The 22,594-nt window shown below is 42.2% G+C and overlaps 1 protein-coding gene across 1 annotated transcript in view; it reads right to left on the bottom strand.

Annotated features, from left to right (window-relative positions):
- The window catches only part of KCNK1 (potassium two pore domain channel subfamily K member 1), a 39,793-nt gene extending 17,560 nt beyond the window's left edge, over nucleotides 1-22,233 (bottom strand). Inside the window, exon 1 of the mRNA XM_061624513.1 lies at nucleotides 21,358-22,233. Coding sequence (XP_061480497.1) covers nucleotides 21,358-21,712 — 355 coding nt within the window. The 5' untranslated portion in view covers nucleotides 21,713-22,233. The remainder of the gene's footprint in view (nucleotides 1-21,357) is intronic.
- Between the last annotated feature and the right edge of the window lie 361 nt (nucleotides 22,234-22,594).

Raw genomic sequence — 22,594 nt, 5'->3', positions numbered from 1 at the left:
TTTAATGCTCATCCTAATTAACCCAAGCTCTTGAAAAACATTGTTTATTCCAAGTGCACTGTGGCTATTGCCAGCTGGGCAGATAGCTACTGCTGAGTAAAGCACCTGTGCAGAATGGTGACTCAGCCTGGAAACAACACGTCAGGGGTAATTAATCTGGAACAGGCTTCTAACATTGGTGTATGGCATCTGTCACTAACCTATAAGCAGTATGATTTGGTCAACAGCAATACATTGCCATCTACTGATATCTTTAATAAATTAAGCATCTAACAAGTCAGAAATAGCTTACGTAGCTTGGGCAAGACATTTCTTCCTGTGAGTCCAGCAGCCAAACTCCTACAAAACAGGAGTATAGGAAGTTGGCTTATATCAAGTCAGACCATTTATCCATCTAGCTCAGTATTATCAGCACTGACTGTCAGCGACTTTCTAGGGTTTCAGGCAGAACTCTTTCCCAGCCTAGCTGGAGAGACTAGGAACTGTACCTGGGCCATTGTGCATGCAAAGCATGTGTTTTCCACTGAGCTATTACCCTTCCCTATGATCTGTAGAAAATAAGCCACAAGAAAAGGGGGGATGAAACACAAACTGTGTTATATGCGTTCTTCACTAAACAGAATACTTTGCCTTTCATGTCAAGAAAGCTGCCTTACAAGCAATTTAAATGACAAGTGAAAGGGCAGAATCCTATTTCTCCCCATTGGAAGTTGATATGTTGAAGCTACTATTGAGCCAGGTGTGCCATAATAAACCAGGCCTTTGTACATTCCTCTGCTTGGGACATCCAGCACTATAGATACATGCAGGCGGGTAGGGTCCTCAATACCTAATGGGAGGAGCGGAGGCACAGGAATAAGGATCCTAGCAAGTGAGGTGAGGAGAAGAGTAAGCTAGTTCAGCCTACCCTATGCTTCTTGCCCTGGGGGGGGGGAGGCAATCTCAATTAAGGTGGCACATTTTAATCGGCAGGTCTGAGAATTGATGGCACCTTTATTGTTGTTTTTAAGGTAATTTTGGTTCTGATATGTTGTTGTAAAACTGAATGAAACACAAAATGAGATCTAACCATAAAAGGGAACTTTTATACATACATATTGTTGTTATAAGCCTTCAAGTTGATTACAACTTATGGCAACCCTATCAATCAGCAACCTCCAACAGCATCTGTTGTAAACCACCCTGTTCAGATCTGGTAAGTTCAGGTCTGTGGCTTCCTTTATGGAATCAATCCATCTCTTCTTTGGACTTCCTCTTTTTCTACTCCCTTCTGTTTTTCCCAGCATTAGTCTTTTCTAGTGAATCATGTCTTCTCATGATGTGTCTAAAGTATGATAACCTCAGTTACATTTTAGCTTCTAGTGATAGTTCTGGTTTAATTTGTTCTAACACCCAATTATGTGTCTTTTTCGTGGTCCATGGTATGTGCAAAGCTCTCCTCCAACACCATATTTCAAATGAGTTGATTTTTCTCTTACCCACTTTTTTCACTGTCCAACTTTCACATCTATACATAGAGATCAGGAATACCATGGTCTGAATGATCCTGACTTTAGTATTCAGTGATACATCTTTGCATTTGAGGACCTTTTCTAGTTCTCTCATACCTGCCCTCCCCAGTCCTAGCCTTCTTCTGATTTCTTGGCTATTGTCTCTATTTTGGTTAATGACTGTGCCAAGGTATTGATAATCCTTGAGAAATTCAATGTCCTCGTTGTCAACTTTAAAGTTACATAAAGCTTCTGTTGTCATTACTTTAGTCTTCTTGATAAAATATACACCCGTCTCACACCCTTTCCGATTGGGAACCCATCTGTTTCTCCATGTTCTGTCCTTACAGTAGCCTCTTCTCCAGAGTATAATTTGCGCATCAGGACAATCAGATGCTATAGCACCCCCATTTCTTTTAAAGCATTCCATAGTTTTTCATGATCTACACAGTCAAAGGCTTTGCTGTAATTTATAAAGCACAGGGTGATTTCCTTCTGAAATTCCTTGATCCGTTCCATTACTAACATATGTTTGCAATATGATCTCTGGTACCTCTTCCCTTTCTAAATCCACCTTGGACGTCTGGCATTTCTCATTCCATATATGGTAAGAGCCTTTCTGGAAGAATCTTGAGCATTACTTTACTTGCAAGGGATATTAAGTCAATAGTTTGATAATTACTGCATTCCCTGGGTTCCCCTTTCTTTGGAATTGGGATATATATTGAACGCTTCCAGTCCATGGGCCATTATTTAGTTTTCCATATTTAACAAATTTTTGTCAAAATTTGGACAGATTTAGTCTCAGTAGCTTGTAACAACTCTACTGGTATGCCATCTGTTCCTAGTGATTTGTTTCTTCCAAGTAGTTTAAGAGCAGCTTTCACCTCACATTCTAATATTTCTGGTTCTTCATCATACGGTTCCTCTATGAATGAATCTGTCATCCTTGCATCTCTTTTATATAGTTCTTCAATGTATTGCTTTCATCTTCCTTTTATCTCGGTCACTCAGTGTGTTCCCCTGTTGATTATTCAATACCCCTACTCTTGGTTTAAATTTCCCTTTAATTTTTCTCTAATCTTTTAGAATAGGGCTCTTGTTCTTCCTTTTTTGTTGTTCTCTTCTATTTCTATGCAATAACGGTTGTAATAGTTCTCTTTGTCCCTACGTACTAGTTGCTGCATAGTTGCATTTAGGGTTCTAACCATGTTTCTATCTCCTTTGGTTTGCTTTCCTTCTCTCTTTAACCATTTTAAGAGATTCTTCAGTCATCCATTGGGGTCTTTCTCTCTTTTTAACTAGAGATATTGTCTTTTTGCATTCTTCCCTGATAATGTCTCTGACTTAACTCCATAGTTCTTCTGGTTCTGTCAACTAAGTTTAAAATGGACTGCCTTCAAGTCGATTCCGACTTATGGTGACCCTATGAATAGGGTTTTCATGGTAAGCAGTATTCAGAGGAGGGTTACCATTGCCTTCCTCTGAGGCTGAGAGGCAGTGACTGACCCAAGGTCACCCAATGAGCTTCATGGCTATGTGGGGATTCAAATCCCAGGTTGTAGTCCAACACCTATTGCGACTCCTTCATGACAACATGACAGCGACAATTTTGGATAACAATGGCTTTCACAGCGATCCATTCAGAGTCGGATCAGCTGTAAAACAGGGATGTGTCATTGCTCCTACCTTATTTGCTATCTTCATTGCTATGATTCTACACGTTATTGAGGGGAAACCTACTGGTGTGGAAATCATATCGAACAGATGGAAAACTTTTTAATCTCAGTAGGCTGAAAGCAAAAAGTAAGGTAATGTCAACCTCTGTTGTAGAACTTCAGTATGCCGATGATAATGTAGTCTCAGCACATTCAGAGGAAGATCTTCAAACTATCCTAAATGTCTTTGCAGAAGCATATGAAAAGCTTGGGCTCTCACTTAATATTAAAAAAAACAAAGTGCTTCATCAACAGGTGCGAACTAGTCCCTCTGTAGCACCATCGATCCAGCTTAATGGTGAGACACTGGAGAACGTTGATCACTTCTTGGCAGCCATCACTCTGTAAAAGCTGTCATCGATGCTGAAATTCAACATTGTCTGAGCTCTGTGAGTGCCGCATTCTCCCAAATGAAGCGTAGAGTGCTCTAGGATCGGGATATTCGCAGGGAGACCAAAATGCTTATTTATAAAGCCATTGTACTACTGGCCTTACTGTATGCCTATGAAACATGGACCATTTATAAATGCCACTCCCAATTTCTTGAAAGATTCCACCAATGCTGCCTCCGGAAAATTCTGCAAATTACTTGGGAAGACAGACGGACTAATGTTAGCGTTTTGGAAGAAGCAAAGACTACCAGTGTTGAAACAATTATCCTTCAACATCAACTTTGCTGGACCGGCCATGTTGCTCAAATGCCTGATCACCATATTCCAAAGCAGCTACTTTACTTCCAACTTAAGGATGGAAAACGGAATATCGGTGGACAGCAAAAGAGGTTTATATATGTTCTTAAAGCAAATCTAAAAAAATGTAACATGAGCATCGAGAACTGGGAAGTCTTGGCCCATGAACGTCCGAAATGGAGGTCAGCTATTATTAAAGGTGCTATGGACTTCAAAGAAGCACAAATACAGGACAAAAGGGACAAACGAGCTAAGAGGAAGGCACGTCAAATAAAATCCTCATCGCAACCATCTTCCATCTGGAAAACTATGTCCTCACTTTGGGAGGCTGTGTGGATACAGAATTGGCCTCCACAGTCACTTACGGACCCACTGTTAAAGACCTTGTCTTGGAAGACAGTCTTACTCGGCCATGAGTGATCACCAATGAATGAATGAAAGTTTAAAGCCTCAAATCTGTCCCTTATTTGATCTTTATATTCTTCTGGGATGTTATTTAAATTGTATTTTGACATTATGATTGCTTTGTTCTTCTTTATCTGTATTCTGCTTTTTGATACGACCAGTTCATGATCTGTACCACAGTCTGCTCCTGGTCTTGTTTTTGCAGAAAGTATGGAACTTCTCCATCTTCTGCTACCAATTATATAATCAACTTGATTCCTATAGTGACCATTTGGTGATGTCCATGTGTACAGTAATCTTTTGGGTTTCTCAAAAAATGTATTTGCAAGAAACAAAGTATTGGCTTCACATAATTCAGTAAGTCTTTCTCCTGCTTCATTTCTATCCCCATTTCCCCACAATTCCTAGTTCTTCTCTGTTCCCTACTTTTGGATTCCACTCTCCCATAATTATCAGAACATCTTGTTTTGGTGTGTTATCAATTTCTTCCTGTACTCCTGCTTAAAATCTCTCCAATTCCTCCTCTTCTGCGTTTGTCATTGGAGCATAGACTTGGATGATGTTTATGTTAATAGGCTTCCCATTTAATCTCAGTGATATAATTCACAGACCTTGCATTATAGCTCCTAATTGCTTTTGCTACATCACTTCTCACTATTAAAGCAACCCCGTTTCTTCTTAATTTCTCATTTCCTGCATAAAATATTTCATAGTTGTCTAACTGAAAATGTCCCATTCACATCCATTTTGATTTACTCACGGCAAGTATTGTAATGTTAATGTGTTCCATTTCTTGCTTGACAATTTCTAACTTTCCCTGGTTCATGCTTCTCACATCCCACGTCCCATGTACGTCATACAACTCCAGACTCTCCTTTCGCATCTGTGTGCATCAGCCTCTGGGCTTCCTTTCGGTTTTGACCCAGCTGCATCATTAGTCACTGCATCATTAGTCACAACAGTCTGTTGTTCTTCCCCAGTAGCTCATTGAGTGCCTTCTGACCCTAGGGTCTCATCTTCCAGCACTATCTTGTGTTGCATTTTGGATAGTCTTATTCATAGGGTTTTCATGGTAAGAGGCATTGAGGTGCTTTACCTTTGCCTTCCTCTGAGTTTGGATGCATCTTAGTCTGGTGTTTCAGCTTTGACCATTCCACCCTGGGTACCCCTGCTAGGAGTCTAGCCTCTTGGTCTAGACTCCCGACAGCATTGCTCTCAGCTTCTTCGACACTCTCAAACCCCCTCACCACGTTAAGGTGTGCATCCTAAAGGGGGATACATACATATACATATACATAAAATGTTCAATTTTCACTACATTTCCTTCAGCATCTGAAAAAGAAACCAGTATTGAGTAATTTGTACAGCTTTCAGAATTGTGGTTCTAGAAACAGACAGGTGATTGAGAAACTATTTCCTTCAGACTGTCTCAGTTAATGATTGATGATTGATTAATGATTGATGATTAAACATATCAATTTCAATACAAATACATATATGATGCCTTTGTACAAAACTCCTTTGGCAGGCACCATCAGCATCAAATATTCAGATGTCACAAAGAACCATCAAGCCCTGTTGTCTTTATATTTTTACATTTATTTGCACAATGATCTGGACTATAAATCTGCTTTTTTTATAAACCTTTACTTAGATTCTGAAGCTGAAAGTTAGTTTCTAATTGGGTCACAATAGTAGTCAGACCCATTACTAGATACTCTGAATAGACTGCAATTTGAATTGTAGATTTATTTTATGCTTACATGAGGAATATCTGTGGCTACAAACATGGATCCCTAATACATAAAAAATTATGATACAATAAATTGTGATCCCAGAATTTGTGGGAGAGAAAATCAGCGAGGTATCCGTGGCTGAAAAATCTCCAAATGATAAGAATGCACCATGGCAGAGAAAGGGAGATTTGGTAACTTGACACCTTAGATTTCAGAATAAACAAGATGGCTCAGCATTTTGCAAACCTCAAGTACATCCTTTCAGAGATGCTGTTTCATTTGAGAAGTCAAAACCCCAAAATCTGATTACAGAAATCCTTGTGTAATGACTGTAGTTTTTGGCATCTGACACCTAGCCAGCTATGAGATAGCAAAATTTTAAGTGCATTAATAGGTTATACGTATTGACTCCAAAGGCTCATGAAATGTTTAAACTGTCGGCTTAAAATTATTTATGCAGCTTTTGAAAAATAAAATTACTACATTTCTGGCAACCTATATACAACACAGTATGTTTTAGGAAAACATTTCTATTGGATATAATTCAGGTGCAGTATCACAATAAGAATGCTTTAGAATTTTGGCTTCTTATCTGCTCATCTGTGTTTATAGAGTAGGGATGTAAGCAACTAGAAGCCCAGAGACCTCATCCAAACGCACAGATCTTCCCATCTTATCCGAAAGTCCTCATCCCACTATATTATACACCACCACTCTTTTTGTCCTTTGCCTGTGTCTTAGGATGTTTCCAGATGAGGAGTATATTCAGTAGTTACCACTCTTTGTTTGCTCACTTTTTAGGGGGCAGCCTCATGATATCAATTTACCCTCCTGTGTTCCCCCCCCTTTTTAGATCACAGAAAATCCATCTTTTTTCAAAAAAATGAAACTGCAGTGGAATCTCTCTGATGTGTGGTCGAGAAATGTGTAGCTGCATGACAAGGCATGATCTATTGATAAGATGGTTGCTGATAGCCCACGGTTTCCCGTTTGCAAGGCACTCTGCCATGATCCTTCCTCCATTAGTTTTCTATAAGCGTTTTGGCAACTCTAAGGTGCTACTAAGAGAAAGAGCAGCTCTCTCTAAGTGTTTTACAATTCTTATCTGTCAACAGTGAAGATACACTGAAGCAGCAACCCCATCTGTCTGTCTGTCTCCCACACATACACATGTACCTCAAAATGATGGATGATTATGCATTTTCACAGCTTGGGCTGGTTAGAGCCTGGAAACTGCAGCAAGCAGCCTTACAGTGGAGTCTCAGCATAGGATATCCTCCCTGAGATTTCCTCCTCTGCTCACTGCTGCCTCTAGACCTTACTCTGCTTCCTTCCCTCACAAGTTAGTCTAGCCTGCTCTGAGCCATCCGCTGGCACAGAAATTTGTGCTTTCCTTTCAAATAAAAGTTTCAGGTACACTTTCACTTAGACACCCCTCGCCAACTGTACCGATAGTGCTTCTCTGCTTCAAGAGGGGGAAGAGCAGGTGCAGGCTCCTGAAAATCAATGAGCAGTTTCAACAATGTTGCAGTGAAACAGGGACAGGGAAAACCTTTGCTGACTGAACACTGCAACTGAGAATGGGGGACTTGCTTCTGAGTAAGCATACTGAAGAAATGTAAAGCTGTGTTGTTAATCCAAGCTGAGGTAATGCCTGTCCACTTTATCTAGCTGACTTCCCACTGTAAGCGTGAGGTTGTCATTGGGGGAAGGGGGGCACCAATGCCAATGAGTGTAAACTCTCTAATTTCATATGCCAAGCCTTCCACAACAGCCATTTTGTGACTGGTGCCAAATTTCAAAATTTGAAATATGTCCACTGGTCCAAAAAGGTTGGCAACCTCTAGCTTAGTGTAACATCCAAGCCAGGGCTCATAGCTTGTCTCACTCCAAACAAGCCACAAGCTATAGCCAAAGTTGGTTCTTGGATTGTGCTGCATGAGTTCCAGAAGGATGTCATCAGCTTATTTTTAGAACAGAAAAAGTGAATTATAGAAGGTTTGAAAAGATGACAAGTCAAATGCCTCAAAATATCTCTGAGTAAAAAGCTGACATACATTTTAACTTACAGAAATATTACAAAATGTTCATAAATCAGAACTCCATACTGGCAGTGATTATACAAACAGAAAAGAAAGATACCCTAAATTGCATATAAGTTATAATGCATGTAGTGTGTATGTGTGTGTGTATTTAACAATCAGGGAAGGGTCATTTTCATAAGCCACACTGAATCTTGGGTTCACACAATTCCCACTCCCCTTTATATCTCTCATGTGGCTGAGATGAGGACTTCAGAAGCTGTTGCTTTCAGTTTTAGTAAACCACAGCTTTCATTTCACCTGAACTGAAGATCATGGTCTACATCAGAGATCATCAACCTTTTCGGACTCATTTTTAATTTTGAGAGTTATGGAGTCACCGGTGTGGTCTTTCCCTGCTATGCTATATAGGATCAGAGAGCACAGGTTTGAGGCAGACTGCCAGCCCCATAACTAAGCCTTTTAAGAGTTACGTAGCTGGGGACAGGATTTCAGAAGAGTAGGGAAAGAAAGCACTCCTGTATAGTGCAGGAGAGGAGATGCATTCCCCCAGTGTTAATACTGTTAAGCTGTAAGGTTCTTGAACTGACCAATTTCCTCTACACACACACACATTTTCTCCACCCCTCAACAGGCACTCTGTAAATGCTAGAAGTTCACAGGTCCTTGTCAAGGCATTTTTAGGGTTTTTAAAAAGTTTTAAAATTTAATAATGTATATATCTGCACCTAGTAAGATGCCCCGCCAAATATGTAAACATTAATACATGAAGAAGTACATACAAACTAATACATGAAGCTAGAATACAACTGGCCACCTTAACAACCTTAAACACTTTGGACTAAACACTGAGTTAGCAGAGCGTAAGTTAGCATTCAGAGTTGATTTCCATGTTGGTAGTGCAAAAAGATTCTTTGTTCTGACACCAGCAAAATAATCCTACATCTTAGCATTGTTGCTGCTGCCCTAGAACTGGAAAACAGCTTTTATTTTAAGCAGAATAGCAGTGCCCACCTGAAAGGTGTTTTCAGGTTGGACAGGTTTGTGCAACCACTTCTGTGCTGGATCCTTGCCCTTCTTGGCTAATAAAAGCTAGCAGGGATGGAACAGCTGGCTGGGCCAGGGAAGTGATTAATGCCTCTCTGCAAGAGGCGGTGGCCCCTGGCTGCCTGAAAGAGGCGGTTGTGAGACCTCTCCTGAAGAGACCCTCCCTGGACCCAGAAAATCTTAATAACTATAGGCTGGTAGCAAATGTTCCATTCCCGGGCAAGGTCCTTGAACGAGTGGTGGCAGGCCAGCTCCAGGCACTCGTGGATGAGACTGATTATCTGGATCCATTTCAGTAGGGTTTCAGGCCTGGTTTTGGCACGGAAATAGCCTCGGTTGCCCTGTCGGAAGAGAGACAGGGGGAGTGTGACTCTGCTGATTCTCCTTGATCTCTCAGCAGCTTTCGATACCATCGACCATGGTATCCTTCTGAGAAGACTGGCTGAGTTGAGAGTGGGAGGAACTGCATGGCAGTGGTTCCGCTCCTACTTGGCGGGTCGGTTCCAGAAGGTGGTGCTTGGGGAACATTGCTTGGCACCCTGGAATCTCCAGTATGAGGTTCCACAGGGGTCAGTTCTGTCCCCCATGCTGTTCAACATCTACATGAAACTGTTGGGTGCGGTCATCCGGAGCTTTGGAGTGCGTTGCCATCAGTATACTGATGACACGCAGCTCTATTTCTCCGTTTCATCCTCTTCAGGTGAGGCTGTCAATGTGCTGAACCGGTGCCTGGCTGCGACAATGGACTGGATGAGGGCTAATAAACTGAGGCCCAATCCAGACAAGACTGAGATGCTGCTAGTGGGTGGCTATTCTGACTGGATGGTGGATGTCCAACCTGTCCTGGATGGGGTTGCACTCCCCCTGAAGGAGCAGGTTCATAGCTTGGGGGTTTTCTTAGAACCATCTCTGTCACTTGAGGCTCAGGTAGCCTCGGTTGCATGGAGTGCCTTTTACCAACTTTGGTTGGTGGCCCAGCTATGCCCCTATCTGGACAGGGATAACCTGGCTTCAGTTGTCCATGCTCTGGTAACCTCCAAGCTAGATTACTGCAATGCGCTCTACGTGCGGCTGCCTTTGAAGATGGTTCAGAAGCTGCAGCTTGTGCAAAATGCAGTGGCCAGATTGGTAACAGGGACCAGACGGTTTGAACATATAAAACCGATTCTGGACCGCTTGCATTGGCTGCCTGCCTTCCCAGTGGTGGCCCCCAAATTATGGAACGATGTCTTTAACGAGATGTGCCTGGCGCCAACACTTATCTTTTTGGTGCTATGTCAAGACTTTCCTCTTCTCCCAGGTATTTTAGCATGTGTTTTTAAATTCTTTAAAAAAAAATGTGTTTTTAAATATTTTTGTCTTTTAAAATTTGTATATTTGTCTTTATTGTTTTTAATTGCTATAAACCCCCCGAGAGCTTCGGCTATGGGGCGGTATATAAATGTAATAAATAAATAAATACAGGATGGGGGAGTCCTTAACCATTCAAAGGGCTAAGAGAAGGAGAGAGACAGAATGGATCAGGGTACAGGAATTCAGTTTTATGCCATAAGATCAAATTCCCATGAAACGAGGAATTAAAGGAGTTTATTATAGGCAAGCTGTGGAAAGGATGAATGCTTTACCCCATTTAGCCTCACATGGGATGCTGCTTTAGCTATAGCTGCCTGGGTATCTGTTGTTGTTATGTGCCTTCAAGTCAATTACGACTTATGGCAACCCTATGAATCAGTGACCTCCAATAGCATGTAATGAACCACCCTGTTCAGATCTGGTAAGTTCAGGTCTGTGGCTTCCTTTATGGAATCAATACATCTCTTGTTTGGCCTTCCTCTTTTTCTACCCCCTTCTGTTTTTCCCAGCATTATTGTCTTTTCTAGTGAATCATGTCTTCTCATGATGTGTCCAAAGTATGATAACCTCAGTTCCATTATTTTAGCTTCTAGTGATAGTTCTGGTTTAATTTGTTCTAACACCCAATTATTTGTCTTTTTTGCAGTCCATGATATCTGCAAAGCTCTCCTCGAACACATTTCAAATGAGTTGATTTTTCTCTTATCCACTTTTTTCACTGTCCAACTTTCACATCCATACATAGAGATCAGGAACGCCATGGTCTGAATGATCCTGACTTTAGTATTCAGTGATACATCTTTGCATTTGAGGACCTTTTCTAGTTCTCTCATACCTGCCCTCCCCAGTCCTAGCCTTCTTCCGATTTCTTGACTATTGTCTCTATTTTGGTTAATGACTGTGCCAAGGTACTAATAATACTTGACAAGTTCAACATCCTCGTTGTCAGGTTTAAAGTCACATAAAGCTTCTGTTGTCATTACTTTAGTCTTCTTGACGTTCAGCCGTAGTCCTGCTTTTGTGCTTTCCTCTTTGACTTTCATCAGCATTCATTTCAAATCATTACTGGTTTCTGCTAAGAGTACCTCCCTCATTTTGGTCCAATCCTGCTTTCGTATGGAATGTTATAGGCTGGTAATTTCTCAGCCTTTTCCCCTTTTTTCCATTTATCTGATTAATATGTGTTGCCAAAGTTTATAATAGTAAAGGAAAAGGTTGAAATAAATAAAATAACTATCATTAGAGTAATAAAAAGATCAGCAACTTTACCAGTTTTCTTTTTAAATAACCTTTTGTATAAACTACAGCTGGTATAGCACAGTGGGAAGGAGAGCCTGGCTGGGAGTCCAGAGTCTGTGAGTTCAAATCCCCTCTCGTGGCTCCTGGGTGTCAAGGGCCAGCTAAAGATCACCCCCACAGTGAGTGGCTCAGGGGTTACGTGCCCTGCCACCTGTGCAGCCGTGGGCAAGCTGCATAATCCTAAGGAGCCCAGTTGCCCCCCAGCTGGCAGTTGTGGACAAGGAAGGGGCTGGCTTGTGCAGCTGTGGTAAGCTGAGCAGGCCCTAGCCAGCTGGGGAGGACTAGCCTCAGAGGGAGGCAATGGTAACCCCCCTCTGAATACTGCTTACCATGAAAACCCTATTCATAGGGTAGCCCTAAGTTGGGATCGACTTGAAGGCAGTCCATTTCCATTTTGTATAAACTAAGAGTGTTGACATAAATGCTTTAAAGGAAAGTGGGGAAAGCAGCTAGGCATGCGTGGAATTTGAGAGATAATTAAATGTGCAGGAAAGTTAGTCATTGAAATACTTTAACAAGGTTTCTTTTAATAAACATGAGATACTTTTTAAAAAACTGACTCCTGAATCACAGTGCCCCAAGGGAAATGTTGACTTTCTCCAGTGATACTTGGTAAGCCTCTGTGAAGGTGAAGGGACACATCCTTAGAAAGCATTTGACACTAGTCAACAGAATCCTCGGGACGATACAGATAAAGACTCGGGTTGCAGCCATTACAGGGTGACCGAGTCCCCAAAGACTCTTTCGTGGTCACAAATGAGACACTTGTACCCTGAAGAACTGGGTTCTCTGGCTAACTCTTCCCTGCAGTCTTCTCCTAGCTGCTCTCTCTTTGGCCCCTCTTTCTTAAATGCCGGCAAATTAACTTCGGCTTCATGTGAACTATCAGTCAGGGGTCACCCAACGAATTGACAGAGTAATGCAAAAGTATTTTCCACTGCTTTACCCTCCCTCTCTCACCCGGCAATTCCCCAATCCACAGGAGGTCCAAAAAATTCCCTGACTAAACATTGCACCAAAACCCATCTAGCGGACATTGCTTGTCTCTCATGAAACATCGCAGGTTGGAACAATAAGTTAAATGACTTGGATTTTACAACCTTTATCCAATCATTTGACATCTTGTGTCTCCAGGAAACTTGGCTTTGCGACACCCAGCAAATTGATCTTCATGGCTTCAAATCGTGGGTCTGTCCAGCTACGAAGACCGCCACAAGGGGCCGCGCCAGTGGAGGTCTAGCAACATTAATAGCCACTTCACTAGATGTCGTGATTTCTCTTCCTTCAGAACCGCCCCCGGATTTTTGTCTAGTGTTAATTATCTCCTTTTCTGCTAAATATTCTATTATATGCTTAAATGTATATTTTCCACCATCGCCTAATTACATCTCATCATCAAGATGGGCACAATTAGATAATTATCTAGATAAGCTTTCCAATGCCCACCAGTCACATTCACTACTAATCTGTGGCAACTTTAACGCGAGATTGGGCCAAACTTTTCCAACACTGAGCGACTTTTCAGAGGGTGCGCTTGAAGAGCAGTTAATTCTTCCTCGCACTTCAAGAGATACCTCTGTAAATCAAAGTGGCAGAGCCCTTTTTAGATTATTGATTAAATTCCAGTTAGTTTGTATTAATGGGACGTATATAGATTCTTCACGGGGTTTTTTTACATTTATTTCAGGGAGAGGGGCAAGTGTTGTAGATTATTTTTTAGGATCTCCGTCTTTAGTTTCTTTGATTAAAAAATTTACAGTCATACCTAGACCAGACAGCGACCATCTCCCAATCTGCCTCATCCTGTGCTGCCCCTTATCACAGACCTCATTAGGCATTCCAATCCCAACTCTAGATCTTTTATGTGGATCTAGACGCCTCAAGTGGTCAGTGAATGTAGACACGTCAGTTAAGAGTGCTTTAGCGTCACCACCTTTGTTAAACCTTTACCATCAGCTTAGTGCTCAGCCAGCGGATATTATTGAAATTTACGAGAAGATCACTAAAACTCTTAAGTCCGTGGTGTCAACTGACATTTCCCTTAAACAGAAAGACATTCAAGCCCAAAAAACTTGGTTCGATAGGGATTGTCGAGCAAAAAAGAAAGAGCTTACCGCCCAAATTAAAACCACACGTCGGAATTATTCAGAGTCTGCCTTTTCTCATATGCTCTCGCTCAAAAGGGCATATAAGAAATTGTTGAAAGATAAAAAGCAGATTTTTTATCTGAATAACTGGAAAGATTTGGGACAGGCACACCTTCAAGGTAATGACTTGGAATTTTGGAAACTGGTGCATGGGGGTCTTGCCCAAAGTTACTTCGTTTCTATCCCACCTATTCTTCCTGAAACTTGGGTTTCCCATTTTAATACAATCTTTGGGTCCCCATTGCTAACACTGTCCAATTCCCTTGTTGAGATAGCTGATTTTCCTGCATGGCCCCCTGTCTCCGTTTCTGAAATAGGAGATTTGATTATGACATTACGGACAAATAAAGCCCCAGGTGAGGACATGTTACCCCCGGAGATCTTTTTGTCGGAAATTCCCTAGTGGGCTCCTCTACTCGCTATTCTTTTCACCCATATTAATAACTCTGGTGAGTTCCCCTCGGGATGGCGAACCAGTATAATAGTTCCCATTTTTAAAAAAGGAGATCCTTCCCTTCCTAAAAACTATAGACCTATAAGTCTATTAGATATTACAGCTAAGTTATATGCCCGATTCCTTCTTAATAAACTTACCGAATGGGACTCTAGGTTCTCGGTCATACATCAAGAACAGGCGGGCTTTAAGAAAGGGAAAAGTACAATGGACCAGGCCTTTATTTTAAATCACTTAATATATAAAGCTTTAAAAGGTTCACACTCATCACTCTATGTGGCGTTTATTGATTTCGCTGCAGCCTTTGATTCGGTAGATAGGGAACTGCTGTGGCTTAAGTTGGCCCAATCAAATGCCGACAGGAGACTAGTCTGGCTAATAAAATCTCTTCACCAATCAAATTTCCTAAGAATTCGCTTAGGCAGAAATGGCGCACTTTCGAGTGGAATTCCGGTTTTAAAAGGGGTCAAACAAGGCTGCATCTTGGCCCCTTTTCTTTTTATTTTTTTTATAAATGATTTAGTTCCAGTATTGTCAGCCCCATCCTTTTTCCCTCCCTCAGTGGGCAAAGAAAAAATTTCAACTCTCTTGTATGCCGACGACTTGGTCTTGTTCTCTATTAATAAAATAGGACTTAGAAGATTGTTAACTCGGCTAGAAGTGTATTGTCAATCCAACAGGTTACAGATAAATCTCTCCAAATCCAAAATCATGGTTTGCGGGAAACACAGTAAATCTAAATCTGTTTGGAAGCTAAATGGAATTCCCCTAGAACAAGTCCAAAATTTCAAATATTTAGGGATTATTTTTAATAACAAACTCTCATGGAAACCTCACGTTAAAGAACTTAAACTGACGTTGTCTAGATTAGTTGGCCAGTTGAAAAGATTTTTCTATACTCGTGGCGGTCAATTAGTCCCTCCTATGCTGAAAATCTTCACCGCTAAAGCCTTATCCAAATTACTTTATGGGTCTTTGGGGCCAATTATACAAATCTTTTCTTGAACCCATACAAAACACCTTTCTAAGACAGATCCTGGGGCTCCCTTGTGGTACCCCCGCTGCCCATGTTAGGGCAGAATTAGGCCTTCCTTCCATCTCTGCCAAAATAGATTTGGCGGCTCTAAGGCTATGGAGGAAAATCTCATTGTTGGAGGATTCCTCCTATGTTAAACTTTGCTGGCTTGAACAAATGCAGTTAGGAGGATGGGCCCATACCATCACATCTTTAATTCAATCATATAACTTCCCGAATAGCACCCTTTCATTATGGTCGCCTTTAGAGTTACGCAATTGGATTTACAATTTCAAAGTGGCACAAGATAGGTCTGTTATTGTGGCCTCTCCCTTTTCAAGATGGTTTCCTCTTTTTAAGTCTGATCATGTTATTTCACCTTATTTAACAAACCTATCGTGTCCTCTATTGCGTAGACTTTATACACAAATTAGATTTCAGACGATGCCCACCGCTTATTTGGAGGGTAGATATAAGGGGATCCCTCACGCCGATCGTCACTGTGTTTGTGGTGATCTAGCAGTCAAGGACTTAGATCATTATCTGCTACGATGTTCGTTGTATTCCAATCCGAGACACAAATTTTTAGATCCCCTTTTTAGGCCCAGATTGGGCCTTCATCCTGATTTTTTAATTGTTGAATTATTGGCGGATCTGAATCCTTCTACCACCTTAGCAGTGGCCAATTTTGCTCTCGCAGCTAAAAACATTAGAGCAAATTTTATTAAAGTTCAATAGTTTTAAATTGTATTGTATTTCGCCTAGTCTGATGTGATTGTATTTTATCTTTACCCCTTCATACCGTTTTATTATTCTTTTGTATGCAATGGCCTATGGCTACAAGCAAATAAAGCTATCTATCTAGAAAGCATTTCACACTTTCATTGCGCCCCATCTGATAACAGAAATGTTTTAAAACATTGGAGTGAAAATCTGCTGTATTAAAATCTGTGGTTTTGGTTGCTTTTTATTTCCTTCAAGGAGAAGGAGCACCGACACATAATCATCTTCTTCCTCAGTGTTCATTAAAACAATCTTGCAAATCAAAGTTACTATTCTAGCTCACTTGCCTAAATGTACCTATGGCATGAATTTGTGTCCTAAATGAATAAATTCTTGTAAACTTCCCTACATGGTTTCTAGGAGACAATTCTTACAAATATTTATTAATATATTCGGTAACACTGTGATAAATCATGCTGCTTAATAAAAATAAGAAGTATGTAGCATCATTATGCTGTGTTTGTCATAGACATAATGAATATGTCTCTGGCAAAAGGTTTTAACTCAACTTCTGCTTAGATAGAATGAAAGCTTCCATTTTTGTTGTGGCTAACAAAGATTCTGAGTTAGGCTGTGGGTTTCTTTTCCTCACTGAACATTTATAAAACAATATGCCTCTTAACGGAGGCTAACAGTAAACTATTTCATATGTAAGCAATTTATGTTTATTTCTGTAAAATGTTAGTTATAGGTACTGCTGGTTTTTTATAGTGCAATTCTATATATGTCTACTCAGAAGTTTACTCACTGAGTTTAATTAGCCTTAGGCTCTAATCCAATACACTCTTACCTTGCTTGAGTTGAGAATGATAACCTTGTTAATGCTTTGTCCCACAACAACAGACCTCCCTAGGAGCCAGTAAGCATGAGTGTAAGCTACTGAGAAGAGTCTTCTCAGGCTTCTCAGACACACACACCATTGGCTTCTAGAATAGTGGAGACATAGGGACCCTACTGGGACCCTTCTCCCAAAATATTTAAGGGGTGTAAGATTTTCCCCCCCCGAGAGCCAGTGTGGAGTAGTGGTTAGAGTGTTGGACTACGACCTGCGAGACCAGGGTTCGAATCCCCACACAGCCATGAAGCTCACTGGGTGACCTTGGGTCAGTCACTGCCTCTCAGCCTCACAGGGAGGCAATGGTAAACCCCCTCTGAATACTGCTTACCATGAAAACCCTATTCATAGCGTCACCATAAGTTGGAATCAACTTGAAGGCAGTCCATTTCCATTTTCCAAGATTCCCCCCGAGACCCCGGACAACTACATCCCTGCTTATACTATATTAAGCTGATTTCAATGGAACTGCTAAGTGACTAACGGACCATATCCTATCTCTGAACAGAAACTGTACTTGGAACAGAGGAAAAATACAGCTACAGAATAAGGGGATCCAAACTTAACTGGACTGCTTGGGATTCAGGACAAAACAATAACATATACTTTAAACACTGAGAGCCACAGTGCACTGTAAAGTAGGTGCAGAGATACAAGCCAACCAGATTGCAAGCGCATGATGAATTAGTTATGGGTGTGCTTTTCTCCCTCAACCACACATGATGAGCAATCGGTTTTTCCATTTTAAAAGGAAATATAATACCCACTTGTCCCACCAGGTCACCTTATTCAGCAAGCAAGAGAAACACTGTAGCAGACTTGCATTTTCTCAGCTATCTCATTAGCACAGTGATCTTTCAGGAGACTTGCAAAAGTTGTGTCCTCATTCTGTGGAAACCAGGCTTCTGAATTTTCCAGTTCTGCCAGTTAAGAAGACTGAAAACATTTAAACTGAACAGACTAGATCAGTTTTTCTTCTGTTGAAAAACATTTACTCTGGATGCTTTGCCAGGCTTCTCTATGCAGAACATAATGAATGGCAAACCTGATTCCAAGACTATAATCTGATTTCAGAGTGTCTTACAATTTAAAGAGAAATCAGAGGCCCAAGGAATAAGGGAAAATGTTTGTGATCTTAAGACATCATATTTTTTGGGGGGGGGGAGTTCTGCAACACTATGAAATAAAGAGAGAAAGAGAACTGTTGGCCCATACTTTTTAAATCATTCAAGTGGGACCTCTAAAAATAGATTCACAGCCCATTGACTGCCCTGGAATAAATAAGAGAAAATCCTTTTATAGTACAACTGTGATTCTCACATTTTTGTACAGTGAAGCCCTCACTGCTAATTTCTACCAAGATAAATAACCATGAAAAAGTATCCATCAGGTTGTCACAACAGAATGATACCTGTACTGCAGTTCTTTCTAGCATGTATTTGTATTTATTCCTGAATTCAATATACAGCTTGCATCCAAACATCTTTAGAATAAATGCTTAGAGTTGTAGCCCTATGCACACTTATCTGTGAGTAAGCCCCAATGAACACAACAGGACTTACTTCTAAGTAAACACACATAGGGCAGCACGCACGTTTCAATATATGGTACATCCAGTCTTTCCTAATGCTGTTTAATGCCACAGTAATAAACGTCTTATGTTAGTGGGAATAAGTTTCACCAAAACAGATTGGACTGTACATCTTTTGTACAGTATTTCAAGATTTAAGCCTGTAGCTTTAGTTTCTCATCAATTTGTTTATATTACCTCACAGAAGCAAATAGTGAAGGTCTAGACAGGGTGGCCACTCCATGGCTCTCCAGATGCTGCTGAACTACAGCTCCCATCAGTCTCAGCCAACACAGCTCACGGTCAGGGATGATGGGAGCTGTAGTCCAGCAGCATCTGGAGACCCACGGAGTATCATGGTTGCCAGACTTTTTATCAAGAAGGCCCTTTGTTCAAAATCTAGCTCCTCATTTAGAGTAACCCAAGAACACACAGGTGCTATAAGATACTAGACCCAAGTGTGTACCAATCAAGTAGCTCTTGGTTTTCTTGATGACCAGAATGATGCAATTATCACCTAACTCTTTAATCCTTGAAAGCTGTAGAAACATTGACCTTGTCACTGTAATATACTTATTTTTCTGGCTGAACAGCATATGCAGCTCAAAAAATTAATTAAAAATGTTCAACTCAAGTTAATTAAAAACATATATCCTGCTGGGAGGAAGGGCGGGATATAAATAAAACGAATAAATAAAAATAAATTAAAAATATCCTACATCTTGCTTTATAGTTTTTCTATCTATATGGGGACCAACAAACTCCATAAGGACATTTTCAAAAGTGGGGCACATTTTACTCTGGAATAGATCATTTGTGAATTCATGTGGCCCAAAAAGCAGAAAAGATTAAATTTTAAAATTGAATATACATTCTCACCAATGTAACTTTTACACTTGAATTACAGATGCAGGACCTGTACAGATCTTTGCATCAAACATCTTTTGTGAAATGTTCTAATGGCATTTTCACCAAATGATGCCAGCATGTTAACTTAGTGCAACAGTGCAAGCATATTTATTTATAAGTAAGGCCCTGAGTTCACTTTGCCTTACTTCCTAGCATGTTTAGGACTGCAGCCAAAAAGCACCTTTGAGTGTCTCTATGTACATTTTAGGCAATGTAAACATTACATCCCTATTACTGCAGGCCAATTTAAACAAAAGCCCATTTAAAGGTGAAGAAGCTTTTTGAATGTTTCTCATACCATCTGTTAGGGATAAATTGAAACCCCCCAGTGCTTGCAAAACTATAATTCACTTGTCCTACCTAAACCAGCTTGGGCTTCACGGGAAATAGAACCAAAGTGGCCTTTATTTGACTTTTGATATAAAATGTCGGTTTATTTCCTGGTGACCTGACCCTTACCTACATTCCAGTGGCTCGCATAATAAAAGCCGGTTTAAGCTGGAAACTTCCCTACTATGCATTTCTGTATCACATTTATGCTTATGGCCTTGCTTATAGTTACTAATGTGCCTTGCATAGGAATGTCAAACGCTATTCCAATGCCCCTCATATCCTTGACTTGTAATACTCCTTTGATATGTAAGCAAAGTAATATCATGTCTGTCTCCAGTTTAGGGGGCGCCCGGTTGCAGCTGGGCCTCCCCTCAATAGTTGCCTTTGTCTGTTCCTGCATAGTGCTTATCTCAAGGACATGCGAAATATGCAGACATAGAGTCTAAGAGATAGTCTTGATGTTTCCACTTTGTCCTTCCCCCTATACCCCTTTACCTCCTTACATATGCCCCAAAGCTATGACAGTTAGCAATTGCTTCTTTTGTATCTTATGACATGAACCCGATATTGTAAACTTCGGGGTAAGCCTATATAAACTCTTGAACACCAATAAACGAGGTCCCCATGCCGGCCTGCTTCGGCTTGTAAGTATTGGGTCCCCTTTGCAAAGGTTTTTGTCTCGTGTTACTTGATCTCTGATAGTGGGTTCATTTGCACTCAACTCCGCACTCTTCCCGGGTGTATACATCTGTATGCATTGTCAGTGCTGGACCAAAGGTGGGAGAGAGCCATTTCAACACTTAATGGCCATTCTGGCCAACTGGAGGTTTCACACTCCAATGTACATAAATATCTAATTGAAACATCAGGTAAGGATCCACCCTAAGTCTCTGCCCTGTGCCGTGTTTCTTTTCTTTTGTAAACAAAGAGGTGCTGGAGCCTGGCATGGCCATTTACAAAGCCATGGATGCCTGCTCTGTTTAACCAAAGTGGGCTAGGGATGGGCAGCCTGCGGTTACTTGGCGATGAAGGAAAGGTGCGTTTTCCGTATCTTATTATTGCTTCACACCTTTGACGAATCAGGTCCTGAAATCTGATTCAGGAGCGTTGGCGCAGATGACACCTTGCTCTGTTCTGCAGTGTCCTGGGCCCGGATAGAGTACGTGCGAGAGTCCTGCACGGAAAGCGCGAAGGGCTAGCGGTGGCGAGATGGAAGCGAGAGCCCGGGTGACAAGAGCCGCTATGTGTGGAGAAGACGCGCGGGGGAGGGGCCGGGACGGGAGGCCCTCTTTGCCAAGCGAGAGGTGCCTGGCTGGAAATCCCCGTCGGCCTCTGACCGGGAAGGAAGCCTCATGAACCCTTCAGGCAAGAGAAAGGCATTCTCCAGCTGCTCAAAGGGCTCGCTCGCTCACAAGGTTTCAGGGCTTAGGCTGGAACCTGTGAGGGAGAAGGAGCCGGCTAGGAAAAAAGCTGGCGGCGGCAACACGCGGCGAGGCCTGGGCCGAGGCCCGCCTGCCGCCTCGCGTCCTTACCCGTGGTGGAGAGCACGGTGCTGGCGAAGAACAGGGCCGAGGTGAAGTCCCAGTTCCAGTTGCCGGAGGCGTTGCTCAGCACCGACACGCCGTAATTGCTGGCCTCCAGGACGCGCGCCAAGAAGCTCTCGAGCTGCTGCTCCGACAGGCACTCGTGCTCCTCCACGAAGCGCCGCTTAAGCGTGCGCAGCTCCTGGCGCAGCAGGTCCTCGTAAGGCAGCTCCACCGACGAGAAGACTACGGCGCCGAAGACCAGGTAGAGCAGGTAGCCCAGCACCAGCAAGCCGAAGCACCAGGCGGAGCGGTGCCTCTCCACCAGCCGCACGCACGAGCTGCCTGCCAGCGACTGCAGCATCTTCCCCGGCCAGCGCCGGCCCGCCGCCGCCCGGCTCCTGCCCTGAGGCTTCTGAAGTCTCTGGCCCCGAAGGAAACCAGAGAATCGCGCGCGGGAACCTCGGCACTCCTTTGATGCGCGGGAACCTCGGCACTCCTTTGATGCGCGGGAACCTCGGCACTCCTTTGGTGCGCGCGAAGCAGAAACAGGAGGCGGGACGGCAAGCGCTGCTCGGTTGGGCTGCCTCCCTAGGCAATGCCGGGTTTCGGGGAGCCTCTCCTGGACCGCTGGCTCGGCCTCGGCGCGCGTCCCCTGCCGAGGCTCAAGCTCCGCCGCAAATTCAAACGATCCCTTCTCCGGGTGTCTAGGAATGGGGTTTTGCTTCGGTCTTTTTCCTGTTTCCTCTTTTCTGTGACTTTCAGTATCAAAAGCCCAGATGATGTGGCGCTCACGTGGTTTCCCAGCTCAGGTAACCGGCAATGGGTCGCGCGTCAGCAGGAGCTGCTGAACTGGTTCCAGCTGGGGAGCTTACCAAAGTGAGTGGTTAAAAGGAAACACACATACATACGTATATATTCTCTCTCTGAAAATAAAAGACACACATATATTCTCTCTCTGAAAATAAAAGACACAGCTGGAATGACCATGGGGGGGAATGGGAAAATTAAATTTCATTGTAATTCCATTTTTCATTGTAATTCCATTTACAATTTACATTTTTCTGTCTCTTGGTCCCGGATCACTCCGTTCCATCCTTTTTCTGTTCCAAGTCTGAACCTTGCCACTGTACTCTGCTCAGCACCATTATTTTTCAGGACTGGTACAGGCAGTCACTTCTCAAGTTCTTAGTAACAGGAAGGCAGGGCTGTAGGAAAAGGAACAGAAAGATACCCTTGGGTTGAC

This window comes from Rhineura floridana, chromosome 4 (genome assembly GCF_030035675.1).
Source record: "Rhineura floridana isolate rRhiFlo1 chromosome 4, rRhiFlo1.hap2, whole genome shotgun sequence".
Lineage (NCBI taxonomy): Eukaryota > Metazoa > Chordata > Lepidosauria > Squamata > Rhineuridae > Rhineura > Rhineura floridana.
Note: the sequence above shows the minus strand (reverse complement) of the source record. Positions and strands in the feature narration are given on the sequence as shown.